The 27,500-nt window shown below is 36.4% G+C and overlaps 1 protein-coding gene across 2 annotated transcripts in view; it reads right to left on the reverse strand.

The window, feature by feature from the left end:
• The window catches only part of MEIS1 (Meis homeobox 1), a 129,914-nt gene that overhangs the window by 9,956 nt on the left and 92,458 nt on the right, over positions 1-27,500 (reverse strand). For both annotated transcript variants that reach the window (XM_006909541.3, XM_015587500.2), the window contains exon 9: positions 12,808-12,884. In XM_006909541.3, coding sequence (XP_006909603.1) covers positions 12,808-12,884 — 77 coding nt within the window. The remainder of the gene's footprint in view (positions 1-12,807; positions 12,885-27,500) is intronic.

Below are 27,500 nucleotides of genomic sequence, written 5' to 3' on the forward strand. Positions count from 1 at the left end.
ACCCACTTAAATATGGAGAAATACCGTTTTATAATACCCTTCTATGCCCAAGAAGCTAAAATTATGACCTTAATATTAAAGAGATTTCATTAAATAGCAGGATATGTCAGTAAAGATGCCTTCTATACCTATATCATTGCTTTTAAAAAGTATTAATTATACTCATCTTTGATTAATATTTAGGTATAGTTAGGAATAACTATATACATACTTTAATCATAATAAAAATTAATACCATGCATTCTTAAGTAAAAGTATTGGTGATTTCTACATGCACTATTCTTTCGTTAGTTAAAAATAAACAACATGCAAATATAATACCTAATTAATATATCATTCATTTAAGTAATTTTGATAAATATTTTTATAGAACTAAGCCTTTTGAAAAATCTTCAAATATAAAATTTCACATTGGAAGGTAGTTGCTGAGTTCTAGAATTTTGTCCTTTTCTATTCTGTGAATTTCTCTTGACATAGCATTTCTTTCAACTTTATCACAGTCATTTAAATAAAAGTATATGTACTACATTTTTTAAAAGTCAGCATTTCCTAATAACTTTAAGGCCTGTTTTATAAACAGACCCTTCAGGGAAAGAATTCTAGCTATCTCCCAAATAACTCTCTGTTCTTTAAAACAAGAAATCAACTTTAAAATCTTTTGTTGGAATTTTTCATTTTAGATTTACATTTACTTATTAGATTTAATGATCCATAACTGGCAGTCTTCAGGGTCCAAGCCTTCTACACTCTTTTTCTCTGTGAAATGAAATGTCATGAAACATGATTTTAAGATGCTTAAAAAAGTTGACTTAATCGTAAGTCAAACATTATGAAATCATGTTTTTGGTATTATTTTTTTCCTAATTTCTCAACCTCTTCTAGGATCTAACAGTTTCAGGACTGCAATATATCATCCATGTGTCTGAAGGTGGAGGAGGTGAGTGGACAAGAGGGGAGAAGGGAGCACAGGTTCTGCTCCCCATCCACTCTAGAAACATAATATTGAAATTTGCTCGAATCACAATAAGCCCATCAATGAGCAGTCTGGGGAGGCTCCCCTTCTCTTCCAGTGATGGGTATATTTGTCAAATTACTCTAGAAAGAACTTAAATTGTCTAAGACAACTGCAGAAGTTAATTATATATAAAATTTTCTTCAAAGCAACTATGGAAAAAAAATCACTAATTAGTTGAAAATTTGAATGAAAAGTAATAACAAAACTTATGTATTATTATGGACTTTAGATGTTGAAGTAAATTCCAAATATTTCATCACTTGGTTATATACAACAAAGTTTGCCTTAAAAGCAAATTATAAAATGATTTTGTATTCTAAAAATATATAAACTTGCTAAATCCTTTAACCTGACCGGATTCAAAGCAAGAGTGGCTTCTTTAGTGGGCGGGGGAGGCGGGGGAGGTCTCTATTTTTTTTCGCTACTATCTGCTACCTGCTAGATCACTAAAGCACTAGGCTCAAAACTCAGTAGAATAGATTGTGGGGATATCTCACCAGACTCAGCATAAGAAATACACAATAGCTAAAAATATCCAAAGTATCCATTGACATAAAGCATAGGTAACAAAATGACATTTATAAAATATTTACTTAAATGTGACAGACAGTTTGCCAAATTTGAGCTTGTATAACCATGTAAATATAAGAAAAATAGCAGCTTGCTTAAAATATATGGAATTAAAATTATTATCAGAACAAAGAATAATTGAATAATTGGTAAAAAACAAAATAAACAAAAAAAACCCTCCTGTAGTAATGAAAAAGTTAAAATAGGTATAATAATATCTTCAGAGAATAGATGTGTCTCTCTTTGGTTTAAGCTGAACCATTTTTCATATAAATTCTGATTTTCCCAAAGTCACAAAAATTCAATAAAATTCCATCTAACTACCCATTCCCTAAATATTATAGAAAAATATATTTATTTAATATGAATTTTAATTTTCTGCCAATCTCCATTATAAATAGAATGACCAGAGGATTTATCATCTAATTTGGTATACTTTTGAGAGTAAAGGAACACTATTAATAATTATTCTGGGCAATAGACATAAGCCATGAATGTCCTGGGCAATTTGGGTTTTGGCCAACCTAGTGATCAAATATACACTTTTTTCCCAAATAAAATTTCCCAAATAAAATTGAATGATTGGAATTGGAACCCTTTTGCGTGAAAACAGTGACCAGCCCCAGCATGCATATGGAGTTGTGGCATCCCAGAGCCCTCTTGACGTATCAAAAACTTTCCCTCCTCTAGGATCTCTCCTTTATTTGCCTCAGTCCCCAAGACTTGACCAACCCAACACTTTCTGGGCCTGGAGTCTCCACTCGTGCCAAGGGAGGATATCTCAAAATTTAGCTTGATTTCTACTTTCGCCTGCCAGATTAGGCTACAGAAAGACACAAGGAAGGTGACTTGACCTGAACGGAGGCCTGTCTCCATTCCTTAGAATGTTCACTGTAACTTCTGTTTCAGTCAATAAAGCTTGAAACCTCAGTTCTATGTAATGTACATCAAAATGTAATCTATAGGCCCTGAAATACAAATGGAATCACTTATACCTAAATGTAAAAATCTCTCATTTTCAAATGAAGACACTAAAACTAACAAAATGGCCTCCTCTTAGAACTTGTCAAATCTTTGAAAAATGCTTATGGGCGTCTAAGTCACATGGGGGAAAGTTTGGAGAATGTGTATTTCACTTCCAGGTTGCTACCCTTTTCTTTAAACAACATCACACGTAATTACCACTTTGAAACACTGGCCAAGGGCAGAGGGAGTTAGAGCAGTGTCTAGTGAGAAGAGTGGCAGAACTAACAGGAAAAGTGCCACTTACTGGCTCTGAGATCATAATAGTGCTTAGGTGCTGGAACTGTGACAATCGAGTGAGTTGATGTTTGTGAAAGGTGCTTTGCAAATCGAGTGAGTTAATGTTTATGAAAAGCGCTTTGCAAATTGTAAAGCCTAAGACAGGGGTTTGTTGGGATACTGTCACGATTCTCAAAAGTACCTAATGGTACAAAAAACATGTATACAAATGCTTACAGAGTGAGAGGAGGAAACAACTCAAATGTCCATCAACTGATAAGTGGATAAACAAAATGTAGTATATCCATCCATACAATGGAACATTATTTAGCCATAAAGAGGAATGAAGTACTGATGAGGCACGTTATGATGTGGATGAAATTTGAAAACATTATTCTAAGGGAAAGAAGCCAGTCACAAGATCACATATCTGATAACATTTATGTGAAATGTCCAGAACAAGCAAATCTAGAGAGATAGAAAGCAAATTAGTGGTTGCCAGGGGCTGGTAGGATGGAGGATAGAAGTGTGGGGTGAGGTAATAGCTAAAGGGTACAGATAATAGAGTATACAGATACTGAGTTATAATGTTGTACATCTGAAATTTATATAATGTTATTAAACAATGTTATCTCAATTAAAAAAATAAATAAAAGTAATAAAGGGTACAGGGTTTCTTTTTTGAGGTGGTGGAAATGTTCTAAAATTGATTGTGGAGATAGTTTCGCATATCTATGAATATACTAAAAACCACTGAATTGTACATTTTAAATGTGAATATACTAAAAACCACTGAATTGTACATTTCAAATGGGTAAATTGCATAACATGTGAATTAAATCTTAATAAAACTGTTAAAAAATAAATACATAATGGTGGAATAGTAGAGGTACTGGACTAGGAATCAGCCCTATCCTTCCTCTAATTAGCAGCATAACATTGTCAGGCCCAGAGCCTCATCTGTCAAATGATGCATAAAATCCCATCCAGGTCTTGGACTCTGCTGTTCTGTAGCACAGGATTTCTAAAATTTTAATCCAGGCTCACTTTTGATAAACTTCAAATTCTTATATCCCTTTGTTGTTTGTAATTTTAAAAGAAACGGCATTACTAAAATCCAAAGTTAATTCTCAATAGGGTTTTTAACACTACATTCACTTAGAATGATTCTGATATGTATTTTCTGGCCCCCCAATCCATCTCACCCCCACTTGGACCTGAGGATGGGAATCTCTGCCATAACCTATTGTATTTTCCTTTCTGTAAACAGTACTGCCAGGTAACCAGCTGTTGGGGCTAAAATCTGACATCTTTGGACACGTACAATTCTTTCCATTAGCTTTTCACCATCCCTTACTTCCTGCCCTTTCCAAGTACATGTGAACTCTGACCCAAACTAGGGATCAAATAAAGTCAACCATAGCAGATGTTCTATGGATATAAGCCAGCAGAACCCTTCCATCAGACAGTTACCCTCAAAATTACTGGTCTACATTTAAATTAGCATCCTAGAGTAGAAAATACTGGAAACTTAAATATATATGTGTGAAATAAAGTATTAAAACTTAATATAAAATATAAAAACTTAAATATATTTATATATATCATAAATGTATATTTATATATTATATATCTATATATAAATATAGATATATTTTTAATCGTGGTGCATTTAACTTCCATCCCTAGGCAATATACTGTGCTTGAAAAACAGTGACTTTATCAGTGTTGAACCAGATCTCTTCAATGACAGGAAATTCATTTTTGAGCTAAGTTACATTTAGAACCCAGGACCAATAACCTCCATGGGCCTGAGAGAGTTACATGTTTGAGAAAGGAAATATTTTTCCCTTCTTCAGTGACGGATCTAATCTCGTGAGGCATTAGGTCCTTTAGTCACATTGGTTAAGAGGGTAAAAAGGAAAAGGGAGCTCTCAAGGATGAGAACCGATTAAGGTTTTTTGTTTATTTGTTATTGTTCAGGTGTCAAGAGCCCGATAGATTTCATTATTTCCCATATTTAATGGGCCAGGCTTCAAAGCCCCGTAAGAATGAAAATAAAATAAAGAGGAAAATATCAATGACTATGAGGGCATTGAACAGGAGAGCCCTGTACTTGCCACAGTTACAAGCATCCATGTTGTTGGAGGGATTTTTTTTTAATTGTTCTCTTTCTCCTTAAAAATTAAAAAAGGAGCAGAACGAAACGCTAAGCATTTACACAAAGCTCTAGGCATTCACACATTGGAGCGATGCTGACAAGACCCAAGACAAAGTCCACCCTCAGAAACACTTCCTTCCCCTGCGCCCCTGGCTCCACTCCATTTTTGAGAAAATTGTTTTATTCAACAAAGAGGCAACATTTGCCCCATTTTTTCATGTTTCAGGCTGACTTTTTAACCACTCAGAAATGCTGTTTGTTTTACATAGGCGCAGCCTGAAGCAAGATGATGATGTAAGTGAGAGGAGAGAGGGGGTCTCTGTGGGCACAGCTCCGTGCTTCAGGACTCAATGGTTAATCACCCAACACCAGCCTCAGCAACTGTTGACACAAAATAGGTGGATCAGGTCTGTGCAAGCAGAAAATACCAGAAAGGCAAACTATATGTAAACACACTTAAGACAGATTTGACAAGAATAGACCTAAACCTGACTTGCTAGGAAACTCCTAATGTCTAAAGAAAGCTTCAATGTCCCTCTCAGCTGGGGCTGTATCCCCTTACAAAGTTTCCTTTCAGAAGAAAAAAAGTAACATTTCAAAAACTAAAATAAGTTTACAGAACGCAGCTCAGACATTTGTCCCCTTGATTCACGTAGTGTGAGTTTCAAATCTGCTCCTACACGCAGGATTTATGTAATGTAATAGTTCTACATACACCTGGAGTAGAGCCAAATGAGAGAGAGGGGGGAAAAAAATCCAACATGCGCATACAACCACAATTCAAAAAGTTATTCCTCCTGACTTATAAAACGCATGCAAAGAAGTAAATGGATAATGCTTAAACAGTCTTTTAATCTTATCTAACTGACACCTGACAACCCATTACTTATAGATTATTAATGCACCCACTAAAAAGTTTGTCATGTACAAAATTACTAGAGAAAAAGATTGAACGCCCGAGGAAAAAAAACAAATTTTAGCTCTCCAATAACTTCAGAAATTTCAAGCCTATTATCTGTCATGCCCTTCATAAGCTCATAGCACACTGCTAAAAACAACTGATTTATCTTTATTATAAATCCTAAAATGACAGCATACATGTTTTCCATGTCTTGCAATAATGTATAATTTCATCTAGTTTTCATTTTACAGTGCTCAATTTGCTTATTTAAGATGAAGAAAAATAACAACTTTTTAATTAATTTTCCTGTCTCTTTATCAAAGGATCTGCTCTTTTATCCACTCAGAGTGTAAAGCTGGAATCAGAGTCGGTTTCAGAATATTCACCTTGCTTCTCTTTAGTTCACATTATTATACAGTCTAGAATATTAAAGCTAATGTTCTAGACTGTATAATGTTCTAGACTGTAGAATGGAAGAGGCTTAGAGTTCCGCCAATTAGTCCTCCCTGTCCACCGAAGGCAGAGGAAGCTGTTGCCCATGGAGATAAAGTGACTCGATCAAGGACACACATCTAATTGGTGAGCAGTGGGGACGACAGATGAAATGTTTTGACTTGAAATGTCTTCTTTCCCCTACATTCCCTCCCCATACTCGCCCTGTATAAATTGCATGTTGTCATGAGGCTTACAGGAGAATTTGTTCCTCGGCCACTTGCAGATGCCAGGGCTCTTCTGCCTTGATCCTGATGCCTCTCAGCCCCCTCACTTCCCATGCTCTCCGCAGGTAAAAGGGAGTCAGATCCTGCTCTGCCAGGTTGTGTGATACGGAGGGAGTTCTTTCCATTTCTCTGACCAAATATTTGTGCCAAGAGACTGAAAACAACAAATCTAGCTTAATTAGGACTTGCAACAAGTCCTGCTGGTCTGCACACCTTGTTTAGTCAACTACCGAGCCAGTGGTTTTGCTGACTTGAAAGGGACCACAGGTATTCAGAAACATTGCGTCCACAGTGGATAAATCAACCTCCCAACTCACTCACTTGAACTCCAACCCTAAGTGGTCCTGAAACACTTCCTCAGGGGGTACACACTCTCAACTTCAGGCATCACATTCTTGTCTTATCCTGAAAAAGCGCACGAACAGTCTGAACGCGGGCTAGAGGAGAAACAGCAGTTACACAAAACAGTGTTTAGACTTTCAAATCTACCTTCCTACATCCGGCACCTTCCTGTTTCTCTTCTCACCTAGACTCAAGGTCCCCTGGTAGAAGGGGCAGGGTTTTTCCATCCATCCCAGTATGCCAACATCTTCCCCTTCCTCAGGAGTTTCCATCTTTCATAATAGGAAGGAATGATGTGATTTAACATAGCAGGGGTGGGCGGTGGTGAGAAGCTTTGAGTAAACTGGTGTGGTAAAACTTCCAACAAAGTATATTGAACAGACTGCAGTCTTTTTCAAAGAGGACTGTTTGTTGTAAATTTTGAAAATCTGCAGACAAAAGCAGTGTCTCTGTTGAACTCCTAAGACTCTCTGACATGACAATACCTGAAGGTTTCTAAATTCACAGCTCTTTTCCCTGCGAGCTATTTGCTCAGCTTTCTTAGTAACACCCTGCCTGCCTGGCACCCCGCCAGCTCTGTCTCAGGCAATATGCAAGCTAAACACTTTTTGACTGATTTCAATATTTTCTTATGAGCAACTAGACAGTATTTTATCTAGTGAGTATTACTGATTGCTATAATCTAAGCCCAGAGTAAGTGGCTGTAAAGGTAATATTATTAGAATTGACACTCGAGGTGAAAAGCGTAGCAATTAACTGTGTCTCGGAGAACAACAATGCATTCTGAAATGTTCTGGAGAGTTTTTCTACTTAGATCTCCTTTTTCTTCTTCTTTTAAAAAATACTGCTCCTGTTACTCCATTGATCAATGATAAGGTCTACCTTAAATTTAAGTGTAGGTGGCACTTAAATTCTTAAGGGAAAAATTAAACCACCTGCTTAATAAAATTACCTTTTGTGTGTGAAGTTGTTCCATTCTTAGGTGATTCCTAGGCAAGGAATATTACTATATACCCTACACATTCATTTTTTAGCTGAATAACAAACAAATGACCCGGTGCCTCTCGCATGGTGCCTTGTTTTTTTACATCTGTTTTTCTTGTTTTTGTGTCATGCCTCTGCTTAGCTTTATTGACAAAACAATCTGTGCCTAATGTTTAAACAACATCTGTAAAATGTATTATTAAATTATGTTGGAAGAAAAAGCAGAGCAATTCTATGAAACCCTATGACCCCCTATTGATTTTTAGATCATAGAAGTTGAAAGGATAATCTGTGAATGTTTTAACATTTACATCTACACAGGTACCTGTATTTACAGGACCTTTGATTACTTATAAAAGTATTTGTTACATTATTACCATAACTCAGAAAGAAACCTGACCTTTAACAGTCGAATCTGTTTATTATAATAAGGGAGATCCTATTTTTAAAAAATAAGTTTATATCTTTACCTGCCAGTGGCATAAATCTACTTTTTTTCCCCTCCTAGTAACAACTGGGAAGTGATGCCTGAATGCTTTGCAGTTTTGAAGGCAGTAAATGAAGTAACTAGGAAAAGCTAGTATATGTACTAAATCTGAGAAGTGAAGAGCTGCGATAGTTCTATAAAGTGTCACCTCAGATGTTTGGATGCTCCCCGGGATTTTATGCACCCTATTGATGGAGAGTAATTTTTTTCTCCACGTACGTATTGTATTTCACATACGCTCTATACTTTGCACCTAAAATCCATATTGCCTTCTCAGAGCGTAAAGGAATAATCATTTAACTTTAGGCCTTAATGGGAAAGTGTTTGGATGAGGAGTAGTAAACAAAGAAACTGTAAAATTTATTCAGTACACCCTAGGCTAGAACTCTGCTGAGGCAGGAAGTGTCGGAGGCATCCAGCAAATAAGATGCAATCACAGGCACAAGTTTTCATCACATGGAATTCCCAGGTCTGCAACATTGCTCTGAAAACATATAAGGGAGCTTTTATTTGACCATTCTGCACTCACATTTTTAATATAAAAAATAAAGTTGGTGTATTCAGGAGAAAAAAACAATCGAGTATTGACTGTGTGTTTTCTTTAAAGTTCTACCTAAATATTTAAAGACATAAACAACATCTAAACTCAAAATTTAAAAAGTTTCATTTAAATGACTAAGATATTCAACATATTAGTAACATGTTTTCACTGCGGACGTAATAGAAATATTTGTCACGACCACGACAACAATGAAAGAAAAACAAAAAGACAAAATCTCAAATGCTATTATTTATCATTTTTGGATCAAACCACAATTGGGAGTGAGGGAACAAAGGAAGAAAAATACATAAATTTATAGCACATCTTATATTTCAAAAATTATTATGCTTCAAGTCTAAGTCTACCACGGCATACTAGATTGAAATATTTAGGCAATTAATTATGGAAGTTGGTTTTTAAAAAACATGCAGTTACCTCAAATACTTAGATAATTGAGGTAAAAATATTTTACCTCAATTATTCACATATTGTCTCAATTCTCAAAAAAATTATTGGCATAGACTTGTCCTATGATTTCTCATCCAACAAATTTCACATTCCACCCCAGGACCCAATTCCTATAAGTACTAATACCAGCCATTTTCAGATTCTTCATCTCTGTTTTCATTCTAGTAGGTAAGCCAAATATAAAAATTATAAGTTACTTCTTTTAAGCCAAATTTTCTCTTAATCAAACCTGTCTTGTTCTTTTAGATTTAGGTTGTTATTTAAATTCTCTCTGTTGTCTCTTCTTCCCCCAAATTCCATATGCTTTGACCTTAGTTAGCCAAGGCGGGTAGCGTATACCGCTTACGTCAATTAAATAAATAGAAAATCAGTTCAGCAATTGAATGAAAGAACCATTACAACACACCAAACTTTCCTCATCTCATTTTTCAGTCAAAACCTAACTTAAAGCTTTATCAGCCAGGGGTTCTATGACAAGCTAACAACTAGACATAAGTTTATATTTTTCACTTTCAGAATGTGTTTCCATACATTATGTTGCTGCCAATAATTATGACTGATCTACACCCATGCTGCCCTTCGGCATTTTATTAAATCTCTTCAACACTGACTCATAGTTTGTACAAAATGAACATGTGTGTTAACAAGTTTTAAGAAATCCAAGAAGGAAGACACACTTTTAAATGTTGTGGCTAAATAAAGTGAAAGGGAAATTCTAAAATACGAATGGAGATTTTTTAAATTGGGATTTCCCAAAGGAAGTAACCTGGGCTTGATGCTCAATACAGGAAAAGTATTTCTAAGCTCTCAAAAAAGCTTTGTGTATTTTTTTATTATGATAAAGTAAAATGAAAACTGTTTAGTGGTTCTGCTACTTTTTAGTCTTCCAGTATGCCACAGTGTAGGATTCTCTGACATATTCGATATCAATACAGTTCCATCTGGGTTTCCCCATTTTTGCATCGTATTTCCTACTCAAAGCCTAAAGAAAAAGAAATCTATTATCGACTCCTTAAAAAAAGAAGGTTTGTGTGAAAATTAATAAACCATTAAAACTCAAATCAAACCTGGAAACGTCATTATTCATCAAACTTAAGAGAAACTATCTCCTACAACTTTTAGTTACTGGAGCGGAATCCTCTAGCACAAAGTCGTTAGAGTTGAAACAGTTGCCAAATTCAAAGCAATGAAGTGCAAGCAAAAGTCACTTCCAACTCCATATAGAAGTAGACAGAGCAGGTGCACATTACACAGTGCCACTTGGGAACGGAATTGTGCTTACATACCACATAACTAAGGAAAAGTGATTTTAAAGTTATGTTACTATGCACAATTGAATATCAGTATGGAGTTTAGGGTAAAGTTCGCATGCAGTTTGAAAAATTATTACATGGTATGTATTATGACTTTTTTTAAGGTCCTGTTTTTCCCCTTCTAACTGCAAAACGCAAGGAAGTCAGATGTGATCACTGTGCATAGAATCTAGGAAAATAACAATCACACACTGCTCGGTGTCACAGGATTGCCCGCCTGCCCGCTGCATCTACAGCAATATCAGATAAGATTGTCCACCTGTGGAAAGCAACTGGTATTGGAATCTGTTCTCTGGTAACAATGTATGTTTATGAATGGAGTTTGCTAGCAACACTGAGGAGGAAGAGAGATGGCATGTGTGATAGATCACCTGAATGGCAGTGGTTTGCCTTCTTTAACTAGAGCTTGCCCTGCCACGCCTCGGCCCTCAAGTAGGAACATTTCGCAGAGAAATAGGACTTTTATACAGCCTCCACTGTATTAAAATTGCCTCACCAACAGTTTAACTTTGAAACTACATAGGAATTTAGGTATGCATGCAAAATCAATGGTCTACCCTACAATAATGTCCAGAACAATTTGAAAACTAAGTTCAAATATGTAGTATCAACAGTCTTGAAAAGTCAGATACAGTAGCAGGCAAAAATAGGCAAACAAAAAAACCTCAGCAGCCACACAACTCCTAGTAACACATGTAGGTACAGTATGTCTTCCATTGGTTCCCTATCCACTTGACTAAAAGGGCTGCAAAAATTGATCTCCCAAGGCTGTGCTAAGGTCATAGAAATTGATAACCCTTACAAGCAATGCTTATGTGAGTCTGTCTGTGTCTTGAAGATAGTGCACTTTGTAAATTAATCCTCCAAAGGCAAATATATTGTAAGTAGCTTGTTATCTCTAAAATACTAAATTGAAGAATACATGGGATTATATTGACAGAAATTACATTTTCTGTAATGGAGTTTAATATATCTGAAATCTCTCCCAAAGGCTCCCAGGCTCTCAAACAGAGAAGGGTCTGTTAATGTGGGTGCAATGGACGTCAGGAACAAATGTATTCACGAAAATGGATGAGGCCATGTAATCAGAGGTTCTGTAATATTCATCTTTGACACTTATTGAACAGAAAGAAATACTTCTGTCTGTAAACTGGCATTCCCAGTGCTCCCTTTTCCCCAGCCAGGCTTTGGGTCTTTTCTAGATTTTACTTCAAAGAGGATAAGATTTCCCCATCATAAACACTAATCTAAAAATATTAGGACAATTAATTAGATACACTTAGTTTTAGAGGATATTGGGTTTCGATATCCTTCAAATATGACATTAGCTCTGGGTGATTACACGAACCTAGCTTTCAGCGCACTCACAAAGGGTAATAAATCACGCTTTCTCAAAGCCTCCTTGCCACACACCACCATATATTAAGTCAGAATATTGTTGGTTGGTTCTTGGTACATAATCTCAGCTTCTCCACAAATCAGGAATTTAAACATTTATTTAGAAACAGTATTGCACAGTCCAGAGATACATCAGAGTTTGAATAACTCTGATGAGTCTGATGAGTCATCAGAGTTTGAATAATTCTTCTTTTCCAGAGAGGTGATAAGAGGAAAAGGGGGCCTAACCTTGAATGCACAGCCCTGACAAAATCTAACTGAATTGAGTTATTCAGTGAATTTAAAACCCGACTGATAGGTGAGGATGGATTTTCTTGTTTCATAGGAAATAGGATACTACTCTTTCTATCCATTATCCTGAAGGAGGAAAAAAAGCCATAGAGAGAGATACATTTACAGAACCACAGTGAACGTGAATTCAACACTGACATGTACTATGCCTAAAATTTGCCAGTTCATAAAGAAGGTGGAAAGCAATACATCATTTTCTTTTCCATACTATCAAGCGCTCTCATCTATCATTCTACAGTTTGTTCTCACCTTTGGATCAACAAGCCACCAGGAAAAATAGCAACAACTGGGTGTGTCTTCTTAATGCAAAACATTAGCTGCAGGTTGCCAGAGGAGGAAGCAGATTGTACATAAACGCAAAGCCAAATTACTTACCAATTGTTCACTTGAAGGATGGTGAGTCCCGTGTCTTGTGCCAACTGCTTTTTCTGTTCTTCAGAAGGGTAAGGGTGCTGAAAGAGAACAAAAACCTTAGGTGTATGTTCATATACTTTGGACAGATAAGGTAGCGCATATCACATGTCAGGTCAACGGTAGGGGCTAGGAATTCAAAAATAAACAGATATGCTCTGTAAAAAATAAATAAATAAAGAGAGAGATGTGTACATCAGTCAATTTTTAGGCTATTTTGTCAATAACCTAAGTGTCTAGTGAAGTCTATAATTAAAGGTAAAAATGCTGAGGTGTGTCACCCTTATTAATGGAATACTACATCATCTAATTAATGGCAGTAAAAGACAGGCCAATTACAAAGATTAGTGAAGTGTATAAATAGCTACTTAGGATTCTTGCAGAACCTTGATACTGAGTTTATCCTTTAACAGGTTTATTTGTTGCAAACACAGGAAGTTCAGTGTGGTCTTTACTGTACTTCACAGGATTATAATAAAGACCAGCCCTTTTGACCATATAAAAATGTACCACCTTGATGTAATATTTTTATTAGAACCATAGATTTCTAAAGCTGAACCATTTAGACCAAAAGTTTCAGCTGTGATCCCTAGTAGTTAAGCACTTTGTTGGTATGACATTCTCTCTCCAAACATCATATTACTGCAAATATCAAAATTAAAGTAGGTGCATTTTTTAACCACTATTCATTTTAGCTCTTCTGAAAAGCACAAACAAAATTCAACCAAAGTTCGTTTCCATATCTGAATGTCAACACATGCTGGGATTCTGAATGTAGGCCAATATGAGGTCAAAGACCAGCATATTTTGTGTGCTACAAATAAGCTCAGCTATGTTCCCCATAAAATAGGATGAAAAGTATTATAGGATTAGATAATAAAATGGAATCTATACCTTTTTGTAAGAATGTTTAGAATTCTACTGAAATTAGTTTTGGTACAAATACTTTTCACTCAATAGTCAACTATATCTAAATCTGAAATATATATTTCTAAAGCCTGCGAGAGCTGCTGAGGACACGGTTTTCATCTGCAGAGACCCTGGCTAGTTTGAAACACCGCATCCCAATAAATTCTCCCAAGGTAAAAAATGTTCTGATAGTCAACTGTCTATTCTCTTATGAGTGAGAAAGGGCATCCTTTACTCTCTATTTAACTATCTGTGTCACTGGAAACTAAATTCTGGTCTATTGAATGTTAATTAACATAGCTTTTAATTTCATTAATAATACCTGATTAGGTGCTAAGAAGGTTCATTAATGACCACTTTAATGCTCTTATATGTAAGTTTAAATATGTCCTATATCTATGCACATGAGATTCCTTTGTGGAGAGCAGAGATGTAGCAATTTTTCCCATAAGGATTGTCTTTGATTGTCACTTAATCAATAAATACACAATTAGAATAAGGCTTTGCTTTCATGGAATATAGTGCCTTTCTCTAAAGAGCTCCAAGTATATTATGGACAGGATGGTAATTAATCCCCATTATATCCCTTTGAGGAACATAAATGGAATCCATCGTCCCTCCTGTTTTACAGGTGAGGAAACTGACCAGAGGAAGGCATGCTTAGCAGCCACACAGCTCAGTGATTGTCCTGCTTTCCTTCCTGTGTCTAAGACTCACTGTGAACAAGAAATGTGACAGACACCTTTAATAATCTCTATGCACGGCTCCAGCTCGAAAACCTCCAGACTGCTTACCATGGCTTGCAACAAGGGCCCACCACTGTCCAGCCCTGCTCACCTCTCAGACTTCGTGACCTCCTCCTCACCCCCTTCCCACCGCTCTGCCCAGCCACACAATCTTCCTTTCCATTCTTCCAACATGCCGACCTTGTCCATACCACTCAGGCTCCTGTGACAATGTCACTGTCACATCTCAACTCAAATGGCAGGCCTTACCTAGCCCACTCTCCACCAGCCCACCTTATCACTCTCTCATCAGTCTTTTCTTTTTCCCCCAATAGCAGGCATTGCTCTCAGAAGCACTCGTTCTGATTGCTTGTTTCCTTATGGGTGTCTCTTCCCACTCATTTAGCAGCTCCAAAGCCCTTGTCCTTTTTGTTCACCATCCTCAAATCCCTGACTAGCATAATAGAAAATCAGTAAACATTTGTGGAATAAAGGAATGGCTATGACTTGCCAATAATACACAGATATTCACCACGTAGATGTAACGTCAAAATGTATAATAAAAAATTTTCAAAGCCCAAAAGAGCTATAAACAATCTAATTTGAGATCCACAACACTATGTTCCTTACTTTATTCCTAAAAGTGATGTCGACCCACTCTTTTCAAATAAAAGAATATAAACCTCATAATAGGCTAAGATCATAGGCGACAATCTCCCTACTCAATATGATGCCAGTCATCACAGGCAAAATCTCATGATTGGATACTGAGCTAAGAGCCATCCGCTACTCTAGATTTAAAACAGAACTCCCACTGCATAAAGGCTCGCCATACAATACAAACCAAATGAATCTCTTAGTTTATGAATAGAATACTGAATTAGGTATGATACATAGTAGTTCTATGTCTACACTAGCTGAAGAGCTATACATAGGCATACAAGACCCCATTAGATTATATAAATTAAGCTGCTACTCACTATGAGATTTGAACAAGGGATAACTTTTCTAATCCTCAATTTTGTCATCTGAAGTTCTAAGAGCCATCAAAGTTAAAGGTTACCAAGGTTAGCAATTCTTACAGAATATAAGCCTGGTTTTGGAATATGCAAATGTTATCCAGCTTTTGGCAATACAGCAGGCCACTGAATAAAGTTTCATTCAATGTCATTTCGTTATAATGTTGATGAGATTCTGTAAGAAAGTAACTCTTGATTATTTCATTGGCCTATAGTAAAACTGGTTACGGTATATATTATTTTGATTAAAGTCTAAGAATCTATTGAGAACATTAAGTGAGGACTTACTGTATTTGTTATATAAAGTTGTAGACTGATATACACAAGTTGTTTGCCAATCTTTAATGTTTTCTGTAATTTGCTTACAGTTTTGCAGATCCTAAGGAAATCTCTTTCATTGATTTTCAAGAGAATTACTAAATATGTCAGCAATCTCTCTTCACTACAGCTGGATGGCAACACCTTTGCTCTGTCTCATTAGTTGTGTCTATTATAATATTATGGCCAGAACTGGATAAAAATTAATGTTTATGCCATTTACTTTTAGTTACTTTGAAAATTGAAAATTGTCACAGTCATTTATTTGTGCTGTGTTTTCAAGAGTATTTTTGCATGCCTGTTTGTGAGCAAGTTTTAGATCCATTCTTATAAAGCAAATGGAATTCACATTTTATTTATGCTGGTGGTGTCAGGAAAATTCTCTTTGGATCATTAAAATTACCTGAATCATTACAACTTCAAAGAGCAATCATATGGCCCTCAAAATTTTAGTGCAAATTTAGATTGGTTTTTTTTTCATATCATGCAGTTTCTGATTTCATAATTTAACTATCATAAAATGTAAAAGTTCTACCCTTTTTCTCCCTCTGTCACTTTTCATGTGATCTGATTTTAAGTAATTGGAACAAACTGTGTCTAATTTCATGCAGCATAATTGCAAGGCAGCCTCAAGCTATGGCGACCCAGCACTCTATCTCCATTAAACAATTTTCAGTTATTCAGGATATTTTTTTTAATAGAAATGAATGAGCCTGGATGAAATTAAATGTCACAATAATCTGGTCATCATTAAGAGGGGAAAAGGGTATCAACAAAATATCTAAACTCATGTCTATGGTAGGTCAATTGAATGGTTTTTTTCTTTCTCATAGTTTTTGGCCTTGGTGTCCTGCAAACTTTCAATTCCCTGAAAAAAAAAAAAATCTGTAATTGCTAGAATCACACGAAAACCATGACTTCAGGTATCTAATCCACAGTCAGACAAAAATCCACAAAGAAGTTAGATTTTTAACTGAAATCCTATGTGTTCAAATATCTTAACTCCTATGCATCATCACTAGATAAGCTTTTTGTGACCAGTGTGAGATATTCTTTTGTAGACTTTTTTTTTTTTTAAATAATTTGACAAAAACCTAACATGCCGCAGGCAAGACTACTATAAAAACATTCAAAGTCCTGTTGCATTCTGCCCAGGGCTAATGAGGCCTTAAGATGGGTGAAGGTAGATGTCATTTTTCAAGGGATAAAGAAAAGTGCCATTTTAGGAAGAAAACGAGAAATTCATTCCAAACCATTGCAACTATGGGTTTAGGCCACCCCTTGCCAATCTCCTATACACCTTTGCTATTATTGCACCTCAATGGCAAGATTACTAGTTTAAGAGAGACCAGTAGGTTCTTGTGAAGGAAAGACTGATTGCACTTGCCAGATATAGCAATCAACCTAATCACTTTGGGATATCAAAGCAAATTTGACCAGTCCAATAGACAGTGGCAGGAGACCTCTCCTTTGTTGTGTACATTAGCCTCATGCCATTATCTCTTAAAAGCTTAATTATTTGCAAACAATTGATCAAGATGGGAATTTGAGAAAGGATATGCAAGGGCCACTGGGAGAACTGCAACGCATTAAGAGAGCAAACAAAATTACCTTTAGATCTTACAATAAGAATTAACGATTGAGCCGGGAGAGCTAGGCAGTGCAGTAGCTGCAAGGGTTCTTTCTCGAGTGTTTCCCATTTGATCTGCATTAACACCTCAGGAATGAGTGAAAGCCATAAAACAGTGATTATGTATGGGTAAAGCTGACCCTCCCTTCCAGCATTAAACCTGCACACATGTATTAGGCTGGCCTGTTGGGGAGAGAAGAGATGCTGGACTCAAAGGGAAAAGAAGTCGCTTGTGGGCAGTGGAACCCCAGCTAAAGGAAATAACTCATACAATGGTCATCATTATTTCAATCATCAACACCACGACTTCTCCTTTCCAGTTTAAGTCTCTTGCTGAAATATAAACTGTTTGCCACTCTTCACGTGTTTCTAGATCTCCAATTCGACTTCTAATAATGACCCAGGATAGCAGTGATTGCTTAATAACCCCCAAAGAAAAAAATAATTCCTGGAATGTATGCCTTGTGTAATAGAAATAAAGAATGTCTGAAAAAAATCTAAAAATAGCTTATGTAAAAGTTAAGTCTGAACTGTCATTTTACCAGCCCCAAAGAATAGAAAGTGACAGAAAGAAAATGACGACTTTCTAAAGAAAGTTATCTCTGCACAATTCCAATTTTATTCTTTGGGATTGGGATGGGAGGAGGAGTTTCTGATGTTGGTTGTCTAGTATTTACAAGTTTACAATACATTGGAAGAAAACGTATTTATTTAAACAATCAAGCAGACTCTTTCAGATGAGCATCAATGGGAAAAGAGAAACTCTTCAGTACACACAGATGGAAAATGTCCAGCCTTATATCTTAACGATATCCTTGACCAAATGTACTCCTTTCATCAAATTTTCCACCCGACTGCAAATGTGGATGCCAAGACAGTGATGAACTTTATCTTATCTACCCTGGTAACCAAGTTTCAATAACGTTCCCTCCCTCACTGCCTTGCCCACTCTAACAGCACATTGTAATGGCAGTAGAAAATTTGAAAATAATCCTGTACAGAGCTCGCTGGTGAGATAATGGAAGGCTACGCTGCCCCTTCTCAAGCCTCAGATTAGTAATTTCTTGTGACACAGAACTGCCTCTATACCGAAACTGCAAAACAGCTATAACAAAGCAATAGAGGTGGAAGCAATTTTCAAGCAAAATGTTACATGCTATACTTTAAAAGGTATGGGAATAGGTACCGGGGGAGCTGATCTAACAGGAGGAATTATGGCAACTGTCCAATATAACCCTTATCAAGGCAATGTTCTGTTGCTTGGCTGAATATGTTGGAAGAACAATTTCGGAACTTCTTTTATCCTTTTTCCTCCGGCCCTGTGCCTCCTCCACAGCTAAGTTTAATGCATTAATATAAGTTGACCTTGAGCTAAACTCTGGTATGTGATGGAGAGATACTCCCTTTAAAAAAAAAAAAAAAAATTCTACCATATGGCTTTTAACCATTAGCTCTCTGTGTTCTTTTAAAACTTCCACTGAGTTTTTGTCACTAGGGGAATATTGCGACTCTAGATTAAAAACAACCAGCTATACATGTGACGTCTAAGAGCATAAACAGAAACTTGTTAACCAAATATATTTATATTAGTTTAGCATAACATAAATTTTTTTCCTCTAAAAACTTCTCCCACTTTAAATAAACTTGCTGCCATTTTCCCCGAATGCATTGACTATGAATAGCTTACACTGTGACAATTACATTGATCTAGGATACTTTTTCCTTTTAAAAAAATCCATAATGCTTCCCTATTGTCTTTCAGCTTTATGAATTAGTTTTACTGTTTCAGTGAATGCTTTTTTGTCTTCTGACTGCACATTATCAAAGAGACACTTTGTGCCTCCCATTTGCATTACAAAAGCAGTGCACCATGCAGTCGAAGAACATAGCCTGAATGCATAGTAGCTGAGTTCTGCATCCACACACACGCTGGTATCCAGAGAACCGTGGTGTCCGTACTGGCTAAAAAGCCAAACACGTTTGGAGTTTCATCAGTGAAGTCACAGGATTTCGACCTGCTTTCTTAATTCTCCACCAATGCTCCCAGATTTCCTAGTCGCTCAGACTCAATGTGCCCTATTGATTGTTCGGCACTTACTTTTTTTCTGAAGCCTAGTCAGGCCATTTTCTAGACAATCCCTCCGATTTCTTGTATATCTTGCAGTGGTTGTAAGAAGTTGCTAGTGGAGGTGGTGCAGGTAGGGAAGTAGGTGGGAATCTCTAAACTTGATCTTATTGCATGAAAATGACATCAGTGTGGAAGGAAAAGCTGAACACTGGGTAATATTTCATAGCGTCTTTACTTTTGTGTTAACGAGACTATCTTTATAATACACAGCGGTGAAAAGATTATTTCATCGTCAATTAAAATAGGCCAATACTACAATGCCTTGTCTGTCTCACCTACCTGATCTTTTAATTCCTTATAAATATCAACTAAATATGAAGTAAAAACACTAAATAAAAAAGACAAATATTTATATGAAGGGATTTCATAGTCCTTTGTATTGGGGATTTTTTAAGTTGCTTGCAATTCTATAATAATAACAATGTTTTAGATCTATCCTTTACTACATACATACATATATATGTTACAGGAGTATTTTTAAGTATATGCATTAAAGACAAAATTCTGACTCTAAATTAGCAATTACTTACATCCTCCTCTTAGAAGTATTAAAATTCATGAAGAGTGCTAAAATTATTTTGAACGGTTATGATTATTAATGAACTCCCTGGATATTGATTCTCTTCGTAGGAGACCATAGCTATAAAAGGAAACACAAAAAGGCCACTAAGAAAAGGCCACAGGGTGGGAGGCGTAGGGGGGTTGGGGTGTGAATGGGGGAGAAAACTCGTGCTTCACTTTCGTGTCCTCTTTGAATCTTCTGAAATGATAGATTGTTTGAACTCTGTCGGTAGGACCAACATATTACCTGCATCGTCTCATGTACTCATGATGACCTCCATGGGTAGGGACTGGGCTCAGCGCCATTTCACAGATGAGGAAGCTGAGGCTTGGCTAGGGCAGAACGCATGCACAAGGGCTCACAGCTACTCAGTTCTGGGGCCAGGTCTGCCCTCCCCTTTCTCCATTTGTCTACACTGCTATGGATGTTTCTTTGCTATTCCTCCATTCCCTTTATGAGATAAACATTTTAAAACCAAAAACATATTATAGTAGAGCATGAACAAAATATTAATTGTGGTGAGCAGTGACTAAATGTCTCTCTGCAGTTCTAACAGCCTTGATCCAGGACAGAGTCGCTATTCTCCTACACACCACCCCTGGAGGTAAACGGCAAGAGGTGGGGGTGGAGCTCTAGGGTGAAAGTTAGTTAACTAGAACTTCACCTCACATTCTCCCTCCAGCATCCAGCCAAAGAGACTTCATCAATCTCAGCTTGGTAGTATTAGTAATGGGGGTAGAAGTCATAATGGTCACATGTATTAAGAAATCAGGCATTATTCCAACTACTTCACATGTGTTAACTCATTCGATCCTCACAAAATTTTATAGGGTAGGCACAACGGTGATACCCATTTTATAGATGAGGAAACTTGGGCACAGAAAAGACAAACAGCTGTTCGCATAGCTGGTAAGTAGTAGAGCTGGGATTTGAAACTTGGTGGTAACATACAATTTGGGAAAACTCACTTCCAAACTATTTTGTTTTTTAAATGATGGGAGGAGAAATCCCACTCATTCTTGATAAATTAATCATGAATATATATGATGATTACTACTCATTTTATGAAGAAGCTATTATTTTAATATACGTGTTTGTATGTCTTTTACACCTACAACTCAGTTCTGTTCATGGAAGCAACAGTAAATTTTGCTACAAGATACAAAAAATAGAAACTAATACATCCATCACTTTATTAGTGCTTGTAGCATTGTTATAAATACAGAAATGATGGTAGGCTATATACAAGAACACTCTTTAAGAGTCATAGAAACAAATGCCTGCTATTCCATCCAACTACACACAATATGCCTTAAATTGTCTGCTTTGAAATAAATTGTGGATTGGTTTTTGTTTTTTTGTTTTTGTTTTTGTTTTCGTTTTGCTAATTACTTTCATTTCTTATGTGATTCTTAATCAAATATTAGTTAAATTACATTTGGAACCATTTCAATGTAGTAGAATACTAATAAAAGCATGAATCCTATTCCCATTTTCAATGCAACTAGCCCAGTCCTGTGCCCAATAAATATTTGTTGTCTGAAGGAATGAGTGCTGTTGAAGTTAGAAATGCTTCGAATGCCTCAACTAGCATTTATAAGTAGATGACTTTAGAGAAACATCAGAAAACTGGCAGCTGCATTTCAATAATTGTTCATTCTTCTCTCTCAGTTTCACAAATCCTCAAACAGTACAGATTTTATTTACTTTCTTTAACTAACATTTATACCCTGTGTCAGGCAAAGTTCTCAGTGCTTTATAAGTGCTTTATATATTCACTCAGTGCTTTATATATTCACTCATTTAATTTTACAACAAGACTCTGAGATAATAAATGTTTTTACCTTTATGTTACAGATGAGGAAACTGAGGCAAAGAGTCTAAGTTACTTGCAAGTAGGATAGAACTGGGATTTGACCCTAAGAAGTTCCATATCCCATGCTCTTAATTGGTGTTATGGTTTGTCTTTGTGAGCATTTATAATTCTCCCTTAGTTTCTCCATAATCCACCCTATGTTGTTGTTGGGCTTACTTATTACAAAAGTTCCCTTCACTCTCCAACTGCAATATAATGAAATTTAAGATCTCTGTCTTAGAGGACCTAGCACAGGACCAAATAAAGGATAAAGAAGACTGTTTTTGACATACAGGCTCTTCCCCAAGAAGTTCACTTTTACAAATAAAACAAAACAAGGACACATCATACAAGACCACTTTTCTGAAAAGAAAGTTCATGACTGATTTATGTGGCAAACTCCAGTAAAGTAAGGATCTTTTCCAAATTACATACAACCCACAATCACTATTTCAGAGAATATGCCAGCTAAAAAGTGACCTATCCCCAACTCGAAGAACACTTTTCCACTTTAAAAATCAAAGTGAAAAGGTTTTGAGACCATTAAGAGAAAATACAGGGAAGATGAAATACAATGAGACCATTTTGCAATGAGTTTGTTGACAGTAATTACTATTGCCTTTACAGATGCCCTGTCCATCATTAAATATTCAGGAAAAATTCTTGTGTACAGAATAAAGTATCCATAAGTTAGAAGCAAAAACAGTACATCTGGTGAGAAGATTTTTTGAGAAAGAGAGTAAGCTAGAGATAGGGAGAGAGAGAGAGAGAGATGGAGAATCCGTGCTGCTCCTAATATGACTAAAGACCACTGGAACTGGTACTCATTCTCTAGTGCTAATTTTCCTACTTAAATTACAGTGATGGTGTAGCCTCATCTCATTAGAGATCATTGTCCCCAGTAGACAGTTGTGTTTATGGGGGACTCTGGCTGTTCCACACCTGCTGATCAGGTTGCTATGTGATCAAGGCTGCATACAAACAGCAGACTCGAGCTTGCTGGACTGCAACTGATGAGCCCGGGCTAATTCAGGGGTGATTATGTAGTTTACTGGACCACTAAACCTCTTTAAGCTTGTAATTACTGCCTATTTGAGTAAAGAACATTCAAAAGCAATTCACTGCATCATGCCTGCCACAGCTGGAAGCAGGCTGCCAGCAGTCTGTGGGGACATTAAAATCTACAGGGACGTGGATTGAAGCCCAGCTAGCAGACACTGTCAGCGGCACCCGCAGCCAAGTATGTTCACATTCCCGCTCACCTCTCCTGACCAAGCTTACCATTAAAGGTGCAATGAAAACTATAGAACAGCCATAAAGATGACAAATAAGGGAATGTAATGGTACAAACTACATTTTAATGATTTCCCCCCTTTGTACAGCTAAAATTTAAAAAGTCTTTTCACAATGCCAGAGAGAGAGAGAGAGGAGTGAGAGCATGTGCTTTAAATAATATACACTTCTGAGATTTACTGTGTACTTGCTAAAAGTTCTGTCCAAAAAACAACAACTCGAAAACGAAATGCCCATCTTTTAGGCATTCTAAAAGAACTGGGATGCATAGTCGTTTTAGATCTCTTCCGCCCACTTAGCTGTTGTGTTTATAACCTGAGCTGGGAAAATATTGTTTAGCTAGTTGATTGACATTTTCTAAAATCACTTGTGTAGATTTTTTGCTCTTAATAAATTAAAATGCCGCTCAGACACCTGAGTGAAATTTACTTTCAAGAGTCAGAGAGGATTGAAGAAAAAAATATATCAGTATTTATCAATGTTCTCATTTTCTTTTGCTGTCACCTTAACAACTGCAGTTCTTTTGTATAACAAAGTGTAAAACATGCTTTGCATTGCTGCGGGTATAATTATTACTTGTCTCTAAGTAACAAAAAAAGACTGGAACTTAATGAAGAGGGATTAAGTTAATTTCTTTTTTAGCTAACAGTTTCCTGTTAAAATGCAGACCTTGGTGAATATAATGTTCAGGGAAGGAAAATTAAGCTTTTTATTTCATTAAAATCTCCACTTTGGAATATTGATATTAAAATATTAAGATGATATTTATTCTTTAAAAGTATGTAAATTTGGTATGAAATAAAGCCACAGAAATCCGCTCTGACTACTCCATCCAAAGTCCACAGATCCAGGGGGTTTATGTGTTATCTAGACATCATTCCTATTAATATTCATTAGGTGGGTCTGCTTGCATTTTTATAAGCTGTGAGAGAGGCAAAAGAAACAATCAGAATTCTTTAACACACAGGCATTATCAATTCAACATATGCCAAATAGCAGAGCACCCAGATTTGAAGTTAAGATTCAAATGCAATTTACCTTTACTAAGCTAATTTTCATGAAAACTCTTTTCCCTTTACTCATTGTAGTCTAAGCTATTTAATTATCTCTATTCTCTGTAACATACACTTCAATTTTTAAGAGATTATTCAGCACTATATTTTATCTTGGTTAACAACAAAAGCTTTATCGTGCAATCAAACTAAAGAGAATTTCCTCTGAAGAAAAAAAACCTAAAAACTTTAAATTGTTTTAGTAATAAGATTACCTTTATCTTTATGAACCTTCTTAAGCAAACCCCTTTTAACTCCCCAAAGCATTTACTGATGTGAATTCACTGTCTGTCTCCAGAGTAGATTATAGAAGAGGGAAGGGTCTTAGTCAAAATTTGGGCATATCTCCAGGATTTGTTTCCTAAATTATGCTTTCTCAGTTGTCCAATCTAACTGGACAGGGATGTGTTAGCATGGTTATGAACCTGTTTCGCTGGAGTTCTCATAGATCTCACAGATACTCATGGAACCTCTTAGATAAGTGGGAGAAAGAGCCAGACCTGTCACCGGCAAGATTATAAGACAAAATTGGCAGAAATAAAGGTATTCAATCAAAGTAACTCAAAGGCCAGTTTGGGGCCTTTTTTTTTTTTTTTTTTTTTTTTTTTTTTTTTTTTTTTTTTTTTTTTTAATTTGAGTTTGGATGATCCCTTATATTCTTTACATTTGTATAACACTTTATCTTTTTAAAGAACTTTTATTACATTTTCCCAAATACAAGCCTTACAATTACTTGGCAAGGTTGAAAGGACAGGTAATTCTGACTTCATTCTTTTGAAGTTAAAACAAAACTCAGAGTGACATATGGCAGGATATGGGGCCAGGACGCTGTGGCTCTTAGGCGAAAGCCCAGGCCTCCTACTTCTGAAGCTCAAGTTTATCTTGTTAATGATAAAATAAAAAGCCGTACTCATGTCTGTCAGAAACCTACCATGAGTTGGTGGACCTGACCTTTGTTTTGATGCGTGAAAATGTGCACTGCTCTATACCTAGGGTAAAAGGAAGAACTCAAAATACAACCAAACAAAGCAGAACACCTTTCAAATTGGCTGTCATCATTTCAAACAAAACTTATATAAGTAATTTAACTGGTAATGCTAAAAAGTATTACATAGTGGCATTTAACCCTTCCAAAATGGGCTTTAGGCAAAAAATATCCTTACCCCATGACAGGGTAGTTTGTTCCTCTCGGAAACAACTAGACTTAGTTTTGTTTTATATAGTGTGTCTTTCTGTGCCATTTCATGTGTGACATAAAGTTGCTAATTACATATGCAAGGGGCCCCATTTTTTCCTTTCATAAGTCACTTTCTCAGAGAACTTAGGCCTATGTGAAAAGTCACAACCTGTGTAGGCCAGAAGGGTGATCATTAAGTGCATTTCTGCTTCAGTGATGTGGTTACACATTGACAAACGACAAATCTAAAGGAAAACATATTAAGAGTTATTGATTCCAAAAGGTACAGTTAAGTGTACCAATTTAGTTAGATAACTGAAGCTTAAGTCCAAGAACTCATACTAACTGTGTGACTCTCATCAACACATTTCAGTCCTCTGATCCTCAGCTTCCTCATCGGTAAAATGAGGATGACAAAAACTGGTGGCAGTCGAATAAGACAACATACATCAAATTGCTTAGCATAGTACCTGGCATGTCTCTAGCATAAATATATATATATCCAGCATAAATATATATATTTTCCCCCTCAATTTGTAGGGAAGAATATCAGACTAGGCATTTCTTGTAATTATTTTTCTAGTGTTAAATTAGGCTTTCCCCCCTTGGTTTCAATGTTTTCTCATAATCCTCTTTATTTGGATACACTCATCTCCAGAATATCTAAAGGCAGAGCCAGCTTCAAATGCAATCACACAAGGCACACAGGGCCCCCCTCATAGAAGAGCCCCACATCTGGTTTAATGTGCTGCTGTTGCCATTTTGAAATTCTTCATAATTTTTTTAGAAGCCCTGCATTTTCAATTTGCACAGTTTATGTGGAGAATGTACACATTCTCCACAAATCATATAGCTGGTTCTGCTAAAAGGGAAGGAGATTGTTTTTCCTATCAGATCTTTTACACACAGCTACAACCTCTCTTGAATTTATTTGAGCTTCAAGGAAGTAAATAAATAATTACTATGTTCTTACCAAAAGGGTGTAAAAAATAAAACACTAAAAAAGCAAGATAAAGGAGGCAAGACTGACAGTATAGATGTGCTCAGACCTCAGAGAGATGAGTAAGGACACTTAAATGACCCTCCAGTGGCCTTCAAGGGTTCACACACTCCTGTAAGTGCCTAAACCACCCTAGGGGACAGACAGAGGCACTGAGAAAATATTCCATATTATATAGTCTCTGGGGGGAAAAAATCAATAATCTGGAACCTTCAAGGTGTGAGGCCCATTCTGGCTCACTGGACTTAGGGGTGTTGAGAGCCTTTGTCTTTTGGTGGCTGAGAGTCAGAAGTGGCAATTCGCCCACCTTCCTTGGCAGAGGATGAGTGCCACATTTGGCAGAAAAGTGTGCTCTCGAGAAAAGGGAGCAGAGAATCTTTTGGCCTGGGCTCCAGCTAGGATAGATCAAAAGTGAGAACTTGCCTTTGCATGCCAACCAAGTGCCACTGTAATTAAAAACAAACCTTTGGAAATAACGTATTTGGAAATTATTGCAATTCCAGCACATTCACAGTATCAGCTCATCAATAGTTACAATTAATTCATTCCATCACAGGATTTGGGAGGGGGGGGATGCTATTGTGTTGTTTAGCCTTCTTAAACAGAATTCTACTTTTTAAGGAGGTCCAGATAAATGTATAAATAAGCAAGCTAAAGAGAAAATATGTCATAAGTCATTAAATTTGAGAAACGCCAACACATTGGTATTTGTACCTTACCTCAAACCTTCTAAAATAGCAGCACTGAATTTTGAAAATGCAAAATTCTATCATTTTGATGATGCCAAATGATAGACTAGACTATTATATGCATATATTTTGTTTAATGGCTTCATTTATTTTAATAACAAAGGGAAACTAGATTTTACAGATGAAAGCTTTTTTTTCATGGCTCCAATGCAACTGGGATTTTAAAATCTGTGATGTTAACCAATATGTGATAATGGCTGCTCTCAGGAGCCCTATTTTATAACATTTTAAGCAGTGAAA

The sequence above is a fragment of the Pteropus alecto genome, unplaced genomic scaffold, assembly GCF_000325575.1.
Source record: "Pteropus alecto unplaced genomic scaffold, ASM32557v1 scaffold131, whole genome shotgun sequence".
Classification (NCBI taxonomy): Eukaryota; Metazoa; Chordata; class Mammalia; order Chiroptera; family Pteropodidae; genus Pteropus; species Pteropus alecto.